The 20,296-nt window shown below is 38.1% G+C and overlaps 1 protein-coding gene across 1 annotated transcript in view; it reads left to right on the forward strand.

The window, feature by feature from the left end:
* The window catches only part of STK24 (serine/threonine kinase 24), a 53,684-nt gene extending 33,853 nt beyond the window's left edge, over window positions 1-19,831 (forward strand). Inside the window, exons 3-11 of the mRNA XM_039730417.1 lie at window positions 193-249; window positions 3,146-3,254; window positions 3,382-3,539; window positions 7,959-8,144; window positions 8,391-8,536; window positions 9,389-9,512; window positions 10,407-10,475; window positions 11,336-11,472; window positions 13,649-19,831. Coding sequence (XP_039586351.1) covers window positions 193-249; window positions 3,146-3,254; window positions 3,382-3,539; window positions 7,959-8,144; window positions 8,391-8,536; window positions 9,389-9,512; window positions 10,407-10,475; window positions 11,336-11,472; window positions 13,649-13,685 — 1,023 coding nt within the window. The 3' untranslated portion in view covers window positions 13,686-19,831. The remainder of the gene's footprint in view (window positions 1-192; window positions 250-3,145; window positions 3,255-3,381; window positions 3,540-7,958; window positions 8,145-8,390; window positions 8,537-9,388; window positions 9,513-10,406; window positions 10,476-11,335; window positions 11,473-13,648) is intronic.
* The last annotated feature ends 465 nt before the right edge of the window (window positions 19,832-20,296 follow it).

The raw sequence follows: 20,296 nt of genomic DNA on the forward strand, positions 1-20,296 counted from the left end.
CACACACTCTTGAGTAAATAATCCAGAGATATTTTTGAGGAACAGCTAAATGTTAGTGGTGTTTCAAAACTGCAGATAATTTCTTCATCAAAAAGAATGGGACAAGTCCCATTAACTCGTTACTACTTTTTTTTTCTTTTTTCTTTTTTTTTTTAACCTTAATACATTTGTTTGGGTTTTTTTGTTTTGCAGGATACAAAATTATGGATAATAATGGAATATCTGGGTGGAGGCTCTGCCCTTGATCTAGTAAGTAAATGATACATGTTTTTTTGTTACTTTACTTCACGTAATTATATTCCTATCTTATAATTCTGGAAACTATAATAGATCACTTGGCTGTGGCAATGTGCACTTTCAGGAAAGGATAAAACTATTTGTCAATGCCAGAAAAATGTTATTTTCCATGAGGCATGACTGATTATTTGTGTAAATAGAAGGGAACTAAGCAACCTAATATTGGAAGCAAGATATAAACATCTTAGAATGCTAATCTTCAGTCAGCCAGAGAGCACTAGTGCCTGAAAATAGTTTTTTGTATCTCTTAATTCTGCCACCACAACAAGTGGTGGCTTATACAAGTTTGTACATTTTAATGTATCTTCTTCACCACCCTCTCCCCCAAACAAATAAATGAAAGGTTCCCTGTTTGGAGTCTTTCTGAAGCCTAGACAGAAATACAATTTAGGCTGGTATTAAAAATAATAATTCATAGAAATAGAAGAAGCTCTGGGCTTCATGGAGGGTAGAGAGGCCTTGCAGGGAGCCCTGGACAGACCAAAGGGCTGTGCAATCATCAAGGGTATGAAATTTAGCAGGAGCAAGGGCCTCATTCTGCATCTGGGATGGAGTACCCAGGTTTGAATTGGAATTCGAAGGGGTCAGTGCAGATCATGTTTTCTGTAACTGGATGCTGATATTCACTTCAGCTATTAAAAAGCACCCAATGCCCACCGTCTTATGTTCACTGTGGATTTAAAAAACACTACAGAAATAATAATGCATGTTTTAAGTATGTGAAAATTGTTATCCAAACTGAGGCAGAACATCTTGGTAGCAGAGTTTGCAGTTGTCAAATAGGATAACTGATAAAGGCTTGAGGAAAGAGCAAAAGGAACAAGGTCACTGTAAAGGGATTCTGCTGGTGACATCCAGAACACAGGAGTGGGTATTAAATGTGGGCTTCCTGCAGTTGTGTATTTTTGAGCCCATTTATACCTTTAGCTTCCACATCTGTTAGGAGTTCTGTGGTTGTGTAAAAATTCATGATGTTCCCCATAAAGATATGATAAAAAATGTGCATTTATTGTTGTGATCGCTTTTTTCTTCCAGACAGAAGAGCAATTAGAAATTTGGTTTGCTTTTATAAATTAGTTACTACTTTCTTTGTATAGGTATAAAAGAGCAGAGTAAAAACATATGTTACCATATTTTCTTCTTTTTTTAAAACTCACAAATTTCACTTGTGTGATGACTATGTGTTTAATCTCTAAGTTTGTTGCCTAGAAATAGTAGAAATTTGTTGTTCACATCTTAAAATGTTATTGAAGAAATTTCACCCCAGAACTGAAATCATCCTGTAAGTGTCTATTAAGCATCATTAATTTATGTGCTTCATTTTCAATTTATGTTTTGGTGCATGTTCTCCTAGTTCTAACATGCACATTAATGGTTCTCAACTAGAACCTGACATGTTTTGCCACATTTTCATACTCAAGGCAAGGATTACTGAGAACCTTGAATTCCATGTTCAGAGCGCAGACATGTCATTCTAGCTTGGTGTTTTCTTACTTGAATATGCACTGCATGATTTCAAAATCCTGCCTCACAAGAAAAAAATACATATAATGCAACTGCATATACATTTTTGGTCAAACTTTGAGTATAGTTCAAGTTTGTGACTGAGGTACAAGTGCCAGTCTTCTGAGATTTACTCTGTTTTCCGTAATTCCTCCTCACCAAGGTGAGCTGAATCTGACATAAGAGGTTTTCCCCCATTAGATGTGCTGTGTCATGTTACCAAGTCTCAAGCTGGTGCTTGCAGCCTGGCTGCAGCAAAGCTTTGAGAATGTCTTAGTGGGTTTCAGGTAGTGGTAATATTTTGTGTATTATCAGAGCTACGGAAAAGCAAATAAGATTATAACTAAAGCTGCAAAGATAAAGCAAATGCATTGTTACATGAAATATTACCTCTGTTGCTATGCATGAGGATTTCTGAGGGATGTACTATTTTTAATTTTTATCTGAAAATCCTTATCTGAAATGCTTTCCTTTTCACAGAATGAAGCTTTAGAGGTACAACTTTTTGATTGTGATTCAATGAGTGCTATTGTGGAGTAAACTAGAGTAGTGGAATATTTCCAATATTGACGGTTGGATACAAAGTTTCAGTGTCTCTCTGGAGATGCCCTTATTGTTTAAGGACAGGGTTTAAGATGCCCTTATTGTCTCTCTGGGTAGTGATCTTTCCTCGGTTATTCTCACTTTTAGAATTCATATCACATGTAAAGAACTTTGGGATCATATAATGTTACTGATTCTTCTCATAAGAAGAATTACTTGGAATCTTTTAACAATTAGATTTATATTTCCAGGATTACTTGAAAAAAGTTAACATTTTAAAATACATAATACGTAATGTTCTCTCAGCGTATCACTTTAAGTTGAGTTTTAGAGAGTTTCTCAAAATCCAGTGTGCAGTATGTAGTCATAGACTGATGGATGTATTACCTTGAATGTCTTAGCTTCTTGCTCAAGCTTTGAGATTTGAGTCCACATAGGGTCTGTGGAGTTGCACATGTAAGTTTAGTGTAGTGTTAACAATCAGATGCTTTTCAAAGGCATAGTATATCTAGGACCTGACCACAAAGCAATAACTCGAGGCTCTGTCTTTATGGCACCTTTAACAAATTTTACATAATATTTTAGATAAATTATTTCTTTGCCTGTTGTTCATTAAGCCACTTAGTTTAGAGCTATGTGTTTTTAAAAATAGTATTTTGTTTTGTCTCACATTATGAAGTCAGAAAATTGGAAGTTTTGAGGGCTGACAGAAGGAGTAATTTCTTTTTATAGTCACAGTGTTATTTCTGTTGTCTGTTTGTCCTTTTTTAATACATATTTAAACATTTCTTGCATCTCCTAGTTAGAGCCTGGCTCACTTGATGAAACTCAAATTGCTACAATATTGAGGGAGATACTCAAAGGACTCGATTACTTGCATTCGGAAAAGAAAATCCACAGAGATATTAAAGGTAAATTGTTTTGGTATTTGTGATGGAAGAATATCAGAAGAACTCATGCAAATCTGTATGAGCACCCTTACATAGTCAAATGGTGTCAAATATCTTCATTTCTGGTATTTCTTCCTCTTTATTCCAGCTGCTAATGTATTGCTGTCTGAGCAAGGGGAAGTAAAACTGGCAGATTTTGGAGTAGCTGGGCAGCTAACAGACACACAGATAAAGAGGAATACCTTTGTGGGAACACCATTTTGGATGGCACCTGAAGTAATAAAGCAATCAGCATATGATTCAAAGGTGAGGTACTTCAAGGCATTACTAAAGTCCCTTCCTTTTTCTAAATTGAATTACATGGGTTGGTCTTCAGAACACAGCTAATAACTTTGTCTGTGTCTACATGAGGATGACATGCTAGGTGACACCTAGCAGGTAAAAGCTGTTGGTGAGGAAAGATTTCCTAATTTGTATTCAAAGTTTAAGCTTCCTAGTTTGTTAAGACAATCCAGATGGCAAGAAATTATACAGTATTCACAAGTGCATCCCATCACCTTTTTTCCCACTCAATTGATGAGTATTTTTGGCTGTTTAAAAGCAGAAGAGTGCAGATATTTAGAAAAAGTAGAAGAGTACAAATATATTCAAAATGTTAATATTCTTCCTCTTGTTTTTAGAAAAAAATAGCCAGCAACACAGTTGAAGAATATGGATTTGGTGGATGTGAAAATGTTGTTTGAAAGGGCTGTTACTCCTCTCTGGCAGAATGTGCTGCTCTGACCATGTTCTTTCAGATTTGCCATTTGGGAGGTGTTAATATTAAATACCAAATTTATCTATACACAGGATTTTGATCTAGCAGAGTGGCACATCAGCATACTGAAATCTCAAGACAAGCACAGTATATCAATTGTAATACATAGTTGGGTCACAGTAGAAATGTGATTCCATTACTGTTCTCACCAGTATGGCACTGCGTGTCCCTGCTTGCCAGGGAGGAATATGCCCATTAGAGCCAGCTCAAGCCTATTGCTTTTTTCAAAGTTTTTTGTGGTGGCTATTTGTTTTTTATGCTTCTATTTGTTTGAGGTACATATACAGCTCTTTGCTGCCCCTGCTTTCTCTCTGTCCCACACGGCCTAGCTGGCTCAGCAGGACACCCATGTTATCAGGAAAGGCTCTTTGCCCAACCCACTGCTGCAGCTGTAGGTCTGAAACAAAGGTCACCCTCAAGCCCAATTTGTGTTAAGATCAGCTTTCTTTATTATAATTACCAGTATTTCCTTATGTTCTTCCCTGAGCTCATCTTCCTTGCCCATTTCCTGTGATTTCCCTGTAGGGATTTGTTGATTTGCCATATTTCCATGGAATGGGACAGGTTGGGATGTTTCTTTGCATTTGCCAAGGCTGATTCTGGTCTAGGCTGTACTGTTGCTTAATTCCCTGTTTGCTATCTTTCTGTAAAAAAGCTATAACAGGCAAAACACTGTAGAGCCTGTAGAAGCTTAAATAACCCCAAAATCCCAACTTAAAGTTGAGTAAACTTTTTTTAAATGGTGGTTGTTATTTTTTGCCTTTGTGTATTTTTATGGGGGATTTTTAGGTAGTTTATTTGCTTTCGTTTTGGTTGGTTGGCCTTGGGTTTTTTTTTTTTTTGTTTTTTTGAGGTTTGGCTATTTTAGGTAGTTTATTTGCTTTGCTTTTGGTTGGTTGGCCTTGGGTTCTTTTTGTTTTTTTGAGGTTTGGCTCCTGGGAATGACCATCATTTGGACAAAGTATGATTCAGCCCTTACATTTTCCATTCTGGCTGTTTCAGTGTGCAATGTCACATGGACATAAGAGTCTTGGATACTTGATGAGGGATTCCAAATAAAAGCTTGAAAGGGCTCTAGTTTTTGGCAGTGCTTCTGCTTCCTGTTTGGATTCCTGTCTTACCTGAAAACATGTTTTCTTAACATGCTTCATTTTTCATATATCTAGTTCTCTGTTCTTTCTACTATAAAACTTATACTGTAAAAATAGATTGTTAATTTGAAAGTGTCTTTCTCTTGCACATAGCCTGTTTTCTTTGACTTACAAGAACTTTAAAGCTGGACTGCATTTTGCACATTAGATTAGAAGAGGAAAGGCTTATGGCAGTATTGCAGTAAATAGTAATTACCAGTGACTTGGTGGCTGTCCTCTGAACTTGGAAGAGGAATTTTTGTTCAAGATTTGAAACTCTTAAAAATCACAATGTGATATAACCTAAGGATAGTGGAGTGTCACCATGTCCTGAGGTCATGCTTATCCCTCTCCATTTGGAGAACTATTTGTGCTTGTTCTGGGGTTTCATTGTCACAGTCAAGTCCATCCTAGAAATGCCTAATTGGATACATGTGCAATTGGTACTTCCTTTCTTATCTGTGAAAGGGGAGGATATGGTTCCAGAGGAACATGGGGTGAGTTACTTTTGATGTTTTCAACAGGAATGGGCTTCCAAAACCCATCTTGGACTTCAAAGAGTCTAGTGTGCTGCTATAGTTTGTTGCACTTTTTTGTTCATTTTTGTAGAGGAAGGTCACTAGTAGTAGAGTTATAAATACATGAGGAAAAAAGGAAGTATTTATATACATATATGTGTGTGCAGGTGGATATCTGTGCACTCATACACATGTAAATTTGATGTTTATACTTGTATATACTGAAAGTCTGGCAGAGGAAAAGTATCAATTTATGTGGCTTTAACACCTCATTCTTGAGAAATTGAAATTCTGAATAAATTAGAAATAATGATACTCAGTTGTTAACATGAAGACTCATCTTCACAGGTGACATTTTTCTTTTGTAACCAAGAAAAGCTTTCCTGCTAGAGGGAAGTTACTCATAATTAGGCTTGAGGAGAGCTTAGCTGATAATGCTCTTATTAAGATAAATGAAACTCAGGGCCCATGTGCTTATGTAATTCTTTGTGCTCAGGAACTGCTCTGTAACATGGCCTAACAAAATGGCATTTTATAAATTCAGTGGTATGCTAATTGACTCTGGTTTGTTTTGTTTTTTTTTTCATTCTTACTTGCAAAATTAAGTAACTAAGCTCTTGACAGTAGGATACTGTCTGACCAAGGAAGGAGGAGCTTGTTTCGTGCCAGGCACTGTGGCTGTGATAGTGGAGTGGATATGTGCAAGTCAGTCAAAGATAACCATGAGAATCCACAGGGCTGACACAGGTGGGGTTCAGGGGTGCTTAGTAAAGACAGCAGTGATGAATGAAATCTCTGCTCTGTCCAGTACCTAGAAATAGATCTGTTTACAGCATAGCAAAATTCCAACTGCTCTGTTTGGGAGTAAAACCAGACAGCTCATGTCAGATCTTTTCTGCTTTTCCTGTGAATAAGTCTTTGTTCTGCTTTCACTTAAAAAGAAACAGAGAAAAAACAAACATAAATATTTTTAATTGGTATCTTGTCCTTGGAACAGACATTTCTGAGAATTTTTTTTCTTTTACCTTTCTGACAGGTAAAAGAAAACCCTCTTGACTTTGGGTCTGTGACTTCAGCAAAACATAAGAGAATTACAGTGCATTGCTTCACATTACTTCAGGCAGTTTTGCAGTAGGATTTGTATCAAGGGAGACAGCATTCCCTAGAAAGAGTAGCACATTTTGATACTGAAAACTTTTAGAGTCTGCTTGGACCAAAAAGCAGAATATTGCTGTTAAAGACTGCATTTCTCTAGTCTGTGAATAAGAATGATATATAAAACCAGTGATAAATTCCAGGGAAGTTATATTCTAATGTATTAAATTTCTGATGGTTGTACTAGCTAGTTTATGTTGAGGAAAAATCTTGTGCAAGTTAAAGCATTTTACTTTATGTGACTATTTTAGACTTACCCCATATTTACAGAGTATACTTGAATATGGTAGATAAAATGCTAGTTTATATGACTCTGCCATTGCTTTTTGGAGTAGTAGTATTGATTTCAAAAAGTTTAAACTCTACTTAGTATAACTTTTATACTGAAGAGTGCAGACAACCAAGAAACTTTACTTGGGCTATGGGGCTAATCACATAAAACAATTGTAACAAAACCAATTTACACATTAAGTTATTTACAGTAAAACTTAAAAATCTACCTTTACAAGTGTGATGGTTTTGACTGGGGTAAAATTAATTTTCTTCACAGTAGCTGATATGTGGCTGTGTTTTGGGTTTGTGCTGCAAGTGTTGATAATTCAGGGATATTTTCCTGATTGCTGAGCAGCCCTTGCACAGAGCCAAGACCTTTCCTGCTTTTCACCCACCAGTGAGCAGACTGGGGGTGCACAAGGAGTTGGGAAGGGACTCAACCAGGACAGTTGACCAGAGGGATATTCCACACCATATGGCCTCATGCACAGCAACAAAACCAGGGGAAAGTCCCTGCTGCTCAGGGCCTGGCTGAGCATCTTCCTCTTGGTGGAGAGCAGCTCTTTCCACTTACATCACTTGCCTTTCTTGGGTGTTAGTTCTCTCTCTTTGTTATTTTTTCCCATTATAATTTATTATTATTGTTATTTTATTTCAGTTATTAAACTGTTCATAATCCACAAGTTTTCTCCCATTACCCTTCAAATTCTCTTCCTCCCCCATTCCACCAGGGGACGGTGTGAGCAAGCAGATGTTTGTTGCTGGTTAAACTAGAGCAGCAAGCCAACACTTTCTTTCTCCAGCCTGATCTTAAAAGCATTCTTTCTTACAGGCAGATATCTGGTCATTAGGCATAACAGCCATAGAACTTGCAAAAGGAGAGCCACCTCATTCAGAATTACATCCAATGAAAGTTTTGTTCCTCATTCCTAAGAACAATCCACCAACGCTGGAAGGAAACTTCAGTAAATCCCTCAAAGAATTTGTCGAGGCCTGCTTAAACAAGGACCCAAGCTTTGTGAGTTTCATGTTTGTCAGTGTGTAGTAGAGAATTTGACAGCTTTACATGGATTGCATGAGTAAGTGTCATTCACCTTCTCTAATATGGTGTGACATAAGTGACAGGTATATTTTTAGATACTGTATATGTTTAAAATCTCATTTGTATCAAGACTAAACTCTGGATTTCTTTGTTTTTATAGTGAGTCACTCAACACTTAAACACGGTAAAAAAAAACCCAACTCTCTCTTCTTTTCTTTTAAGAGACCTACTGCAAAAGAGCTTTTAAAACATAAGTTCATTTTACGAAACTCCAAGAAAACATCTTACTTGGCTGACCTCATTGACAGGCATAAGAGGTGGAAGTCTGAGCAAAGTCATGACGACTCCAGTTCTGATGACTCGGATACGTAAGTTTGATGAGTCTATAAAATATCCTCCTTTAGGAGCCAAGGAGTTATTTTTAGCACATGTATTGCTGTATTCAGTTATTTACAGATTTTCAGCTTAGTGGCCTTGGTAAATGAATGCAGTCTTAATTTTAGTATTGCCAGGGATTTCGTGCAAGTAACAGTCACTGAGGAAAAACTCTCCTGGCCCATATTCTGTGCTACCTTCTCTCTTATGTAGGGTCCAGGGCTCTTCCTAGATATGAGGCCAGCTGTTCTGCAGGCAGGGGGTCTCAAGCTGCACAGCCAAGTAGCACTGTGCAAGTGAGATTCAAGTGAAGAGATTGCCACAACTTACTCTACAAATGGATTAAATACCTCATAGTAAAGGAAACACTACTATTCTCTGCTATTTCAGTATGCATGCTAATGGCAAGCATCAGGTTATTTCTTGGGTGACATTACAGCTGTCTATTTCTTTGCAGTATTAATGGCTTCATGCCTTCCAGTGGTCACAGTTCCAGTGGCTTAGCTATTTTTCTAGGCAAGAAAAGTGAATTTAGTTTTCTAATTTCATCCCCTTTTCCTAACGAGTTGAGGTGCTCTGCTAAAGCCAGTTTTCAGATAGCAATAAAACATTTCATGTAACTTGTTAATATGACATGGGAAAATGTTTTCAGTCTGTAATGCCTCATTTCCTTACATCTGGTGAATTCACCCAAAAAATGTTTCCTTAATTTTCATACTTGTCTTTTATGTAGTAGCCTGCACAATAGAATCCTGATTTTGGTCTTTACTGAGTTTTTATATTTAGTGTGTATATTTAATGAACATCAGTGGTAAGGTAAGATTTTTTTTTCCTTTCCCTTGAAGTGAAGCAGATGGTCAAGCTTCAGGTGGGAGTGACTCAGAAGAGTGGATCTTTACAATAAGAGAAAAAGACCCCAAGAATCTAGAGAATGGAGCAGCCCAGCCTTTGGAATTGCAAAGAAATAAGGTGCTCAAAATACTGACTTCATAATACAAGGAGATAATTCTGCTTTAATAATTTAGTAATAATTTATGCCTTTAAAAGCATTTATATTGTAAAACTTCCAGAACTTTTGCTAAAAATGTGTTTTCTACAGTTGCCTTTCACAAAACTTTCTAAGTCTTGAAGCTTGGGCATTCAGTTAATGTGTCCTTTTGTGTAGTTGACAAAATACATACCAAATATTTCTCTGGTTTGAAATACAACCACTGGAGGAAGACCAGGCAATACTGTATTTTTAAAATCTCATTCTGTATAGTAAACTAAAACCAGTACAGTGCAAATCTAGGCTGGAATTTCGGAGAAGGCATTTTGGTCTTTTAAGGAAAAAAGCTACTATGTAACAAAGAACAGAATGTGCCTGTGTCCAAAAAAAAAAAAAAAAAAAATCCAAACCCAAACAACGCAGAATAAGGGATGTTTAGGAATGGCTACATTGTATTTTCTGCAAGCTGTGTGGCCAGAGCAGGTTATTGCTGTGCTGGCTCTGAAAATTCTGGAGAAATAGCACAAAAATATTTTATCATACAGGATGAACCTAGTAAATATCAGCATGTCTATGACTTGGTTAATGCTCAGTAGGATTGTGGGAGTTTGGTGGTTTTGGTTTGTGGTTTTTTGGGTTTTTTCCCCCTTCTGATTTTGAGCTTGCATGTATTTGAGGTGCTGCAGTCTCAAATTTTAATTCAGCCTCTATTTTCCACAGTGCTTTGGAATAGTGTGTTGTAGAACATTTTCCATATATGGAAACAGACCTTTCATAAAGTGTAGCATGTTGGAACTACATTTTGTCTTTAATTAACATACAATGAGGCTACTTTTTTTCCAAAAAAATTGGTCAGATTTTTTTTTTCTTTAAAGGAAAAGGATATCCCAAAGAGGCCTCTATCCCAATGCCTGTCTACAATTATATCCCCTTTATTTGCAGAGGTAAGTTACTGCTTTAAAACACAACAATTCCAAGGTTTATCTGAAAAAAATTGAAAAATATAATGAATCATACCTAAGGTTGCTACTACCCATTTGGAACTTGCTGTGTTAAGTTTTTTCTCTGCCTTTGGTATGTCTGCTTCTGAGGTCTGTATTTTGTTCCTAACAATACTTGATATGCATAGTAGTAACATCACCCATGCTGGCCTAAAGCAATGAACATGACAAGAAAAAGGTGTGTAAATGTTTAGATTACAGCATTCAATTTTTGACACTACTTTATGTATTTATCTTATTACAAAATTCAAGCTCAAGATCTGTTCCAGGATACAGTTGTGGACCAGATCATCAAGAATTTCACTTTCGAATTTCAGTGTTGCAAACTGTATTTTGTTCCCAAAATACTTAAAAACAACTTTGAGAAAGAATATATGAAGTATAAGAGAAGAATTTATGAAGATATGATTATTTTAAAAAGTTGATAAAATTACTGCAGTGTATATGTATTAGGTGTGCAAGCATGGATACTAAAGTATAGGAAGCACATCTTGAAATCAAACAGCTATGGGTAAATACTGCTTTTTTTCCTTGGGATACTTTGTTGTCATTTTTGACTGTGAGCATGCTGAAAAGGATGTGTGAAGATTGAAGATGTGTGAAGATGATTGACATCCTGATAAGTGCTGTAAAGACAAACTTCTGCTTGAAAAATGTCCTCAGTGTGTGAGGGTGTATGATGAAAGTCAAATGCTGACATTGTGAACACTGATGGTCACTTCCTAACAAGCTTCTGCATTATACTGTGTATAGAAATATTTATTAATATCTTATTAATATATTTCTTCCTGGTTTCCTTTCAGTTGAAAGAGAAGAGTGAGGTGTGTGGTGGTAACACAGATTCCATAGAAGAACTGAGAAAGGCAGTTTATTTAGCTGAGGAGGCTTGTCCAGGCATTGCAGATACCATGGTGTCACACCTTGTGCAGAGGCTTCAGAGGTAATGAAACTATTGCAATATGGCTTACAGAAATCTGTTTCTAATATTTGGCTTATGTTGAATTGAAAGAATTAATTTTTCTTACTAGTGGAGAAGAGAACTACTTGTGCCTGCAGTTTGTGCAGTTGTGTTTGCTTACTGGAAGAACACCTAATCATATCAGCAGTTGTTATTTCTAGCCTCAGGTGATAGCACATATGTATGTTCATCCTGTTGTGTGCATATTGTGTGCAAAATGAGACTGGACAGGCTTTTCCCTTTGCAGTTCATGTAAGGGACACACACTTCCTTGGTGTCTGGGTGTGTGTTGCAGAGAACACTCTGTATCACTCTTAGGTTCTTTTACCCATGGATAAATTCATTGTTCAATTGATCTGTGTTTCTCTCACTCACGTGGGCAGTGGTTCCTTGTTCATTCATTAAAGACAGTCTGCATGGCCTTTGGGTGACACCTCCAAAACCAGTATTTGGTCTTACTTCAAAAGGCCAAATTTCATGAGATTTTCTAATGCCTTCCTTAGGAATATATTAGGAACAAATAATCAATTTTCTGTTCCTTTAAATGTTGCACAAGAAAAGATAAGAGGTATAAATTTCAGAATTGCTGCTGGAAGAGGCTATAAATGTAACATTGAATCTAGGAGCCCACAGCTGTTGTGAAACTCACGGCAGCTAGATTGGATTGCTTGGTACTAGAAAAACCTCATGTCAATGAGTAATCATGGACCACTACATGGAAAAAGATCACCCTGAGCAGGTGTCTCCCTTGCACTGTCTCTAACCACAGCTTGGTAAAGTTTAGGAATTCACAGCTTTGAGGTTGAAGCACTGAATTTCCAGGGTGACACTTTCTCCTTCAGTAAAAACCTGTGCCAAGAAACTTGCAAGCAATCGTGTTTGTTGCTTTATGGGCTGTTAAGAATGAAGCCCAGTCAGCATCTATAGTGGTGAAAGGTTACTTCTAATGCCAGATGTCCTGTCCTGTCTCATTTGGTCCTGGCAGACTTGAAAGAGTTGCTGGAGCTTCCATCTCAGTTGTTTCCATTAGGGGTTCCAAAATTGAATCCAGTCTTTCATCAGCTAATATTTCAGTGTCATATTTTTATCAGTCTGGTACAGGATCTTCCTGTAACTAGAAACCTCAAAGATTTCATGCTGCATTTGAGGCTGAAAATGGCCATGTGGAGACAGTGCCAAGACATGGGCATTTTTGGGGATGCTGGAAGTGATCTTGCTTGTTCTGTCGATACTGCAACATTCATAATTTTTGTCCTGCAAGAAAGATTTCAGAACCCTTTATATACCTGTTTAGTATTACTTTCCTTCTGTTCTGCTTCCTTGGACTGTTACTGTTTTTCTTAGTCATAATGTCTTAGAGCAGTGAAGGCAAGCACTCCATTCTCTTTCTAGGAGAGAAAGAATTGTTCATATAGAATGTTTGTCAGGGGATTACATCTGGGTGAATTTTCTCTATTTTTCAGGGATTGTATTCCAGCTAGTATGGGATAATGACTCCAGAAAGGGAGTGAAAGAATGAATAGCAAGAACTCCCACTAAAAATGAGCTTGAATCATTCCATAGCTTAGTAGTTTCCCTTGGGGATAAGGCTGGTTTTTTTGGAGCTAGTCAAATTCTGAAAAAATTCCTTCTTGTTTGAGTGCTGCAGGAGGTGTGCTCTTTTACATCATCAGGTAAATTCAGTATAATACCCTCTCAATATCCAGTTACCTTCCCCCTCCAGTTTTGATTTTGGATGTTTGGTGAAGTTTACTGGAAACTTAATGTGATTAAAAAGTGTGCTTATTTCTTTGGATGATTTAAGAATCTCCTTAGATCAAGAGATAGAGTTGTCCTATCCCAGTAATGTTTTGAAAAGATTTGATGTAAGCTTGCAGAGTAGGAAAGGTGGAGTCGCTAAATGTTCTTCCATCATTAAATGCTGCTCAGTAACACATTTGAGCACAGGTTGTTGCTGTTTGTTGGGAAAGCAGTGATACTCTAACAGGCTTGTTCAGTTCCACGGCTCCTCCTTTAAGGTGTGGTGGCAGTGGTGAGTGCCATAGTGCAAGGAAAAAGGCCAGAACTTCAACAGCATAAAATGGAATCACTTCATTGCTGCTTCTTGTAGAATGCCTTTCTAAAAGTTGTAACAGTAACTATTTCATTTCCTCTTCAGATATTCCCTAGCTGGAGGAAGTTCTTCATCCTACTGACATACTCTTCCTTCCTGGCTTTCCCAAGACAGCAGAGATCCCATGGTGTCTGCATTGAAGGCGTGCACCCTAATGCTGTTCTGCCTCTCAGTCTCTGGAAAGTCCTTGGGAGGAAGGACATTCTAAGAGTGAAAATGAAGTCTCTTGGATGGAGGCAATCTTTTTCAGCTCCTTAAAGCTATAATTTTTTAAGATGATAATTCACATATTCCAGGGAGGTGTCCTTTTGTAAAATCTGAAATGTATATTTAGGTTTGTGATAGAGAAATTGAAGATATTGAGAAACCTCAGGTATCTTGCTTTAAGAATTCCACTGAGAGATGGAGCATGGTTGTTGGTATTGTGTACAGATATGTATATAATGTCTTTTTTAAAAGAAAGCCTTTCAATGTGCATAAGGAATCACTGTGTACAAAATGGTAAAGTGCTTTTGTAGATAATGTTAGTGGGGTAAACATTTGACAGGCCATAACTGAGTATTGCCTTGCCTTTATTACATGTAAAGTTTGAAATATGTGATAAGTGAATCTCGATTAGATTTTTGTATGTGAAGTATTTGCCATTGAAAGAGTTAATCCTGTATTATAGAACCTTCTATTTGTACCTCAGCACAGACACAATTTTATTCTGTTTCTTTAGCATTTCTTTCTTTTTACTTATATTCTGAGCCTCACTTTCTATTTATGGTACTACTTCTATTTGTTTTAAATTTCATACACCTGGTCTCTCAAAGCTTTAAATTTAAATTATTGTCTTTCCTAGAGTTCTTTCATATCTTCAGTTTCAAACTGTGCCAATGCAAATTCTGAAATAGTTCAGTTTTAGTAACAGATATTTGTGAAGTTCATGAAATTCAGACACAGTCTTTTTTCACCTGAACATGTTTAAATGCTCACAGAAATCTTTATTCCCTTCATTTATTCTGAAATATCTCCTTAAGGTGTAGATTCTGAGACAGTTCCAAGTATTTCTTTATCATGCCTATTTTTATCATTAAAAGAAATGTCTTTCAGCATACAAGAAAAGTTATCCATAGGTTTAGTATTTGGTTTTGCTGCCTAGATCTGTGCATCTCTTTAGCAAAATGGATAGATGTAGGGCAGAGAGACTGCAAAACAGCCCGGCTGCTGGGTCCTGCTGCTTGCCTCTCCAGAGAAAAGTTACTTCTTGAAATTCTGAATTTTAAAATTTCCACTATTCCTGTGAGGGCTTCTAGACAGCTGACTTCAGGTGTCACAGATCTTGGAAACAGTAATACTAGTTCATTAGTTGGATGCACAGTTGATCAGGTAGCTGCTATTCCCCCCCCGCCCCTGTATTACTCTGAGGTTTACCTTGGTTGGTTTCACCAAGACTATATTCAGGTTCTTCTTATTCCAGTAGCTAAGAGAGCATTTTTGCCTTCTTTTAATGAAGCAATTGATGACTTTATGCTTTGCATGACTGTGAGGTAACTTATATATTAACTTTAAAAAAAATATAGATGGGAGCTTTGGAACAGAAAGGATTAACATTTAAAACACAGGCATATCTGCCTGCCTTGGTACAAGAAACCCAGGTACTCTAACCATTGTGGAAGCTGGTGAGGTCTCCTTCCAGGACTTCTATCACCATGGTAGCCCTTAGTCTATGCATATTACTAGCCTTAATTTATTAATTTAAGAATTTAACAGTAAGAGGACACTGTCTTGCTAACAGAGCTAATAAACTTCTGCCCAGGTTGAAACAACAGTTGGAAGAAATGTGGGTGTGTGTTCATCTTGTGGCCATGCTTTCAGGCATTACTCATTTGCCAGCCTAATTAGGTGATGTGTTACCTTTATGGCTAAGGGAATTTAAAATAAATTGAACAATTCTAAAAGTTTGAGCAATGTTTCACAACTCCAGTTTGATTATTATTTTTAATTATGTTGTTTAGTGTGCTCTTAAGTGTTATGGATAGGCTCACTTTTGAGGAAATAAATTTAGTACTGCTTTTGTGAAATGGGCATCATAATGCAGTGCAATGGAAATTTACCTGTTGATGTCTCAATAGGAGAACATTTAGCCTTGAACAGATCCCTGTGCTTTGACTGCATAAGGAAATCAACAGGTGTGTTTGCACTGGAAATATAAATTGATCAGTGTAAGCTGTTCCCTTGTCATCTATTAATGTAAGGACTGGAAATTAAAGTGAGCTTACTTGACGATGCACAGAACTTCTGAGACTTAGTGGGGAAGTTAAACTTAAGCTGCTGGCTTGAATGTCAAGAATTTATCAATCAGAAAGTTGAATTAAGTTCTAAGCTACACTCTTTGAACACTCGTTTGAAAAGTTATATATATGTGTTTTGAGTTGCATTTTAGTTGTGTTCCAGGACTGTATGTTGAGGAAGTACTTGTCTGAGTAGATAGTGGCAGAATTTGCTTGATGAATGTGTCAGAGCTTAAGATGAATGAGACTTGTGTTGAGGGCAGGTGGCCAAAAGGCTTGGGCATTTAGAAGAAGACAAGACCTCATTTATGGTAGAGATGTGTATTTTTATATGTAATATACAGATTATTTAAATATAGACTATCTTAAACTGAGATTCACTGAAAAAAGAAGCGTGCTGTATCTTGAATGTAGAAGTACAATCATTTGCTATTAAAAAGTATTGATGCTTTAAAAATCAGGTCTGTATCAGTTATAGAAGAGGAGCTTCATTTGAAAGAAGCACCACCTCAGTTTCTCAGAGGAAAAGAAGTGTATTGATATTTTTGGAGAGGTTTTTTTCATGCTTAAAACATGTCTGTGTTACAATGTTGCACTGATGATTTTTCTGTGCAGGTAGTACTTCACTCAGTCTTGACTATACTAAATGATAAGCTATCCCTATTTATGCAAACCTTTAAATTAGTAGAACTGCTTATTTGTCAGGGATTTCATGATTAGGCAGTAAATAAACTCACTGTTTAAAAACAATAAAATCAGTTATTTGAACTGAAGGCTTGCTTTTTTGTAACTCTCAGATATATTTTTTTACCTTACCTTTCCCTGCAGTTGCACTTTGTAGTTGCTGACCAGTTTACTGAAGGATGATGTGCCAGGGCACAGAACACTTTTGGTGTAGTGACAAAGCAGTGATTTCACTCTGCAGTGCCATGGTTCCTTTGCAGCTCCATCACTGTGTGTGAGCATGTGGGAACAGAAGAGAAACTGGTCTTTGTGGAATGCCCTAACTGGGGTGCTGTGCCCCCGCTGTGCAAGAGGGGCAGGTGGAGGGGGAAGCTGAGGCTGGCTGTGTTGGCACCTCACTGCGAAGCAGCTGGCTCAGTGTGAGTTCCCATCCTCTGTACCCTGGTTCCCCATCATCTGCCTCTTCATGTGCTTTTAATGTAGCTGGGCAATGTGTTCTTTAGCTCTGACTACTTCATGTGATGTTCTGTATTACTTTTTAAACTGCGTGGTACCAGTAGTAGTTTTACAGTAACCTGACTTTGAAGGAAATGTGTTTTGCCTTCAAAAATGTCACCAGTGGAAGATTATCCAGAGTGTGCATAAGCACAGGTATCATGCAAGGATCAGGACAATTCCAAATGGGTTTTGTAGGCTGCTGAGGAGGAGCTGAAGGTATAGCCCAAATGTGCTTCCTGTTTTTAACTGTGTTTGCAGATGTGCTGGCAACTGCACTGAGCACATGCCATGGACAAATCGTATGCAAGGGTTTCCTGCCACCTGTAAGGCATGAGTACAGAGGACCATGAAAGTGTGTGTCTTATTTTCTGTAATGTTGCTGCCTGTTTACAGCCGTGTATTTAAATTTTACTTTGGTTACTCTACACCAACACAGTAAATCTCCTTGTAAAATACATGACCTGGAAATAAAGAAGGAAAAGTTTCATGAAATGTTGCCACCTGAGTGGTCAGTGAGATGGGATTCAGGGCCCCTTCCCTGGAGGGGATGCTCTGTGGGAGTTATTACCCACGTGTCAGTAATGATATGCAGAAAGGTTGTTAAACAGTGGTGGGTTTTTAATGGCAATCAGCTCAGAATTTGTAGCACTTGGAGATGGCAGTGATTTAAAACCCATCCTGCCAGCCCCGTGAAACTGATTAAGTGCTCACAACAAACTGTATGGATTGCACCTTTACCTGGTGACAAACTGTGTGACAGCTGCACTCCTGTAGGTGTACTTCATTACTATTTTCTGCTGCTAAAAACTGTATGTGTGGCACATTGCCCATTATTTTGTTCCCTACCAGCTTTCCTATGCCCCAGGGCAGAGGCAGAATCCATGTGCAACTGGAGTTGTGCATCTGCCTGCATGTAGGTAATTGTGCTTTTGAGGGCTAAGACCATGTAATTGGTTGTATATAAAAAGAAAGAATGGGCAAAATTTGGCTTTTCAGGTCTTTCTTGATCCTCTTTCTTGTTCTTGGCTGATGGAATGGCAGGCTATTACACCTGATTTTGTCTCTAAAACAAATTTTTCTTCCTCTTTAGTCAGAGACTTTTATCAAGATTTCTGCAATCACAGCATGTTTTCCCCTACCTGCTGACTTGTCTTTCAGTCTGTCATTTTTGTCTTGTTTCAGCTGAATTTACAAAGGCATTAAGGTGTCAGTGTTGTTCAAATAAAATGCTCGAAAAGATGTAGGTTTGAGGTATATTATCAAACACATCTTAGCAGAGGTTAAATTAGACAGCAGATAAATGGTAGAGATGCTTAATCTTGTTGAAAAAACCACAGGAGTCCAGGCTTTTTTGATCCCTTTGCCTGTGGTGCTACCTCCTGAGGCAACGAAGTCCCTGTTTTGTTTTTATTTGTCCATTATTGGAAACTGGCAACTATTTCATGGTGAGTAATAACAACACCAGCAGCAAATCTCCTGGAGTGCCTCATCTGAGGCTTTCCTGCAGCTGAGAGAGATGTGTGTAGTGATAGCTCCTGACCTGGCACACAGTGACCCTCCCTCTCTGCAGGCCCTGCCTGGCTGAACAGGCACTGCTGTGATGTGAATCAGGATTAAAAATAAGTGGTTGTACATTACAGCTTTATAGTACATTTGAGTTTTATTCACACACATAGGCTCTGCCTGTTTCCAAGATAGGAGCATCAAGACAATTGATTTTACTCTGTTGCTATCATTTCAGTTTTGGGTTAACTCTGGGAATAGACACCTAGAAAAATGCTGACAGGTGGCAGCAGTTCAAATGGTTCTATTTTAAAAAGAAATTAAAAATCACACTAGTAGAAAAGAAAAAAAATCTTGTGTTAAATTTTAATAGGAAAAATAATACAAAAAGGTGAAAATGGTGATCGGGGGGTAGTCTGAAAGCTGCACCCACAGCCTAACTTGGTCTCTGCCATTAACAATATCACTGTATTTTGGTCTTTGCCTTATTTTCTAAATTCACCTTGTGTAAAAATGAAACTTAATGAGAAAAGGTGTTGCTTGATTTCTTTGGAGAGCTCAGAATAAACTACTGCAGCAGATAGCAGTTAATGAACATTCTATCCAACAAGCCCCAGGCTTCTAAATTAAAATTCAGTTTTGGCTGAATTGAGGGTATGGCCCTCAATCTAATTTCCATTTTAAAAAAGCCCTTCACTGTTATAGATAACAATTCTAAAGGGAAGAGGCAGGGCCCTGTCTTGTAAGGTACTATTTTACCACTCAATAATAATCATCATTTTTGGCAGGACCAAGTCTGCAGCATTTTACTTCATAGCAACATCAAGTGCTGTTGCTTTTTCAGCATTGTTTCTCCAGACCAGTATGGCTGCAGCTGAGTTGTTGTTCACCTGTGCTGTGTTATTTCCTCTTCTCCTCACTACAGAGATCATTGCTCGTATTCCTGGTCAGTCCTGAAGCACTGGAATTCCTGTATGTTACTACAGGGCAGGGTCACAGGCTCGGAATGGACAAGGCAGTGGGACCTGCAGCTGAGAAAATGGGCTTCAGATTTTCCTACCTACTTTCCAAGTTTGTCCTTTAGCATGTCTTAGCCAGAGGCAGTGCTCCAGGGTAGGTGTGGTTATTGCACAGGTACAGAGAGCCAGGGGCATCAGCTGAGGAAAAGAGCAAGTGCAGCACTCTACCTGCCCAGGGGGGTGAAGGTCTCCCTGCAGCTGAAGGAAATGCTCAGAAAAGAGTTTCCCTTTGTCAGGGTGTGCTTGGATTTGGCCATGGGGACTGCTGTTTGTCCTAAAGGGTTTGGAGCCCATCCTCATCTTGGACAGAGGTGTCTGGGGTTGGGGGTAACAGAAAGAACGCTTTACTGTTTCGAAACAGGCATATGTACAATGGTGTTGTGAGGTATTTTATTCCCTTTTGTTGTGAGCAAAGCTGTAAGAAGCCATTTTACACATCGCACACAGACAAGCCATTAACAAAGCGAGTAGCTGGATGAAGAAAAAGCAGGGATAGAACTTCCCCAGCTTCGTTTCCCTTGACTTTCAGGCCCCTCTGCTTAGCACCGTGCTTCCTCCAAGGTCTGTAATGGTGACGGGTGTTACCAGCACAGCAAACTTCTGCCAATGGAACCTTTACATCACCCTAGGGACAAAGTTTCTTAAAACATGAGGGAGAGCATCTAAGCCTTGCAGATACAGTGCTGCCAACCAGCTTATCCAAAATGCTGTGC

Source organism: Passer montanus, unplaced genomic scaffold (assembly GCF_014805655.1).
Source record: "Passer montanus isolate IOZ18808 unplaced genomic scaffold, ASM1480565v1 scaffold72, whole genome shotgun sequence".
In the NCBI taxonomy this organism is placed as follows: domain Eukaryota; kingdom Metazoa; phylum Chordata; class Aves; order Passeriformes; family Passeridae; genus Passer; species Passer montanus.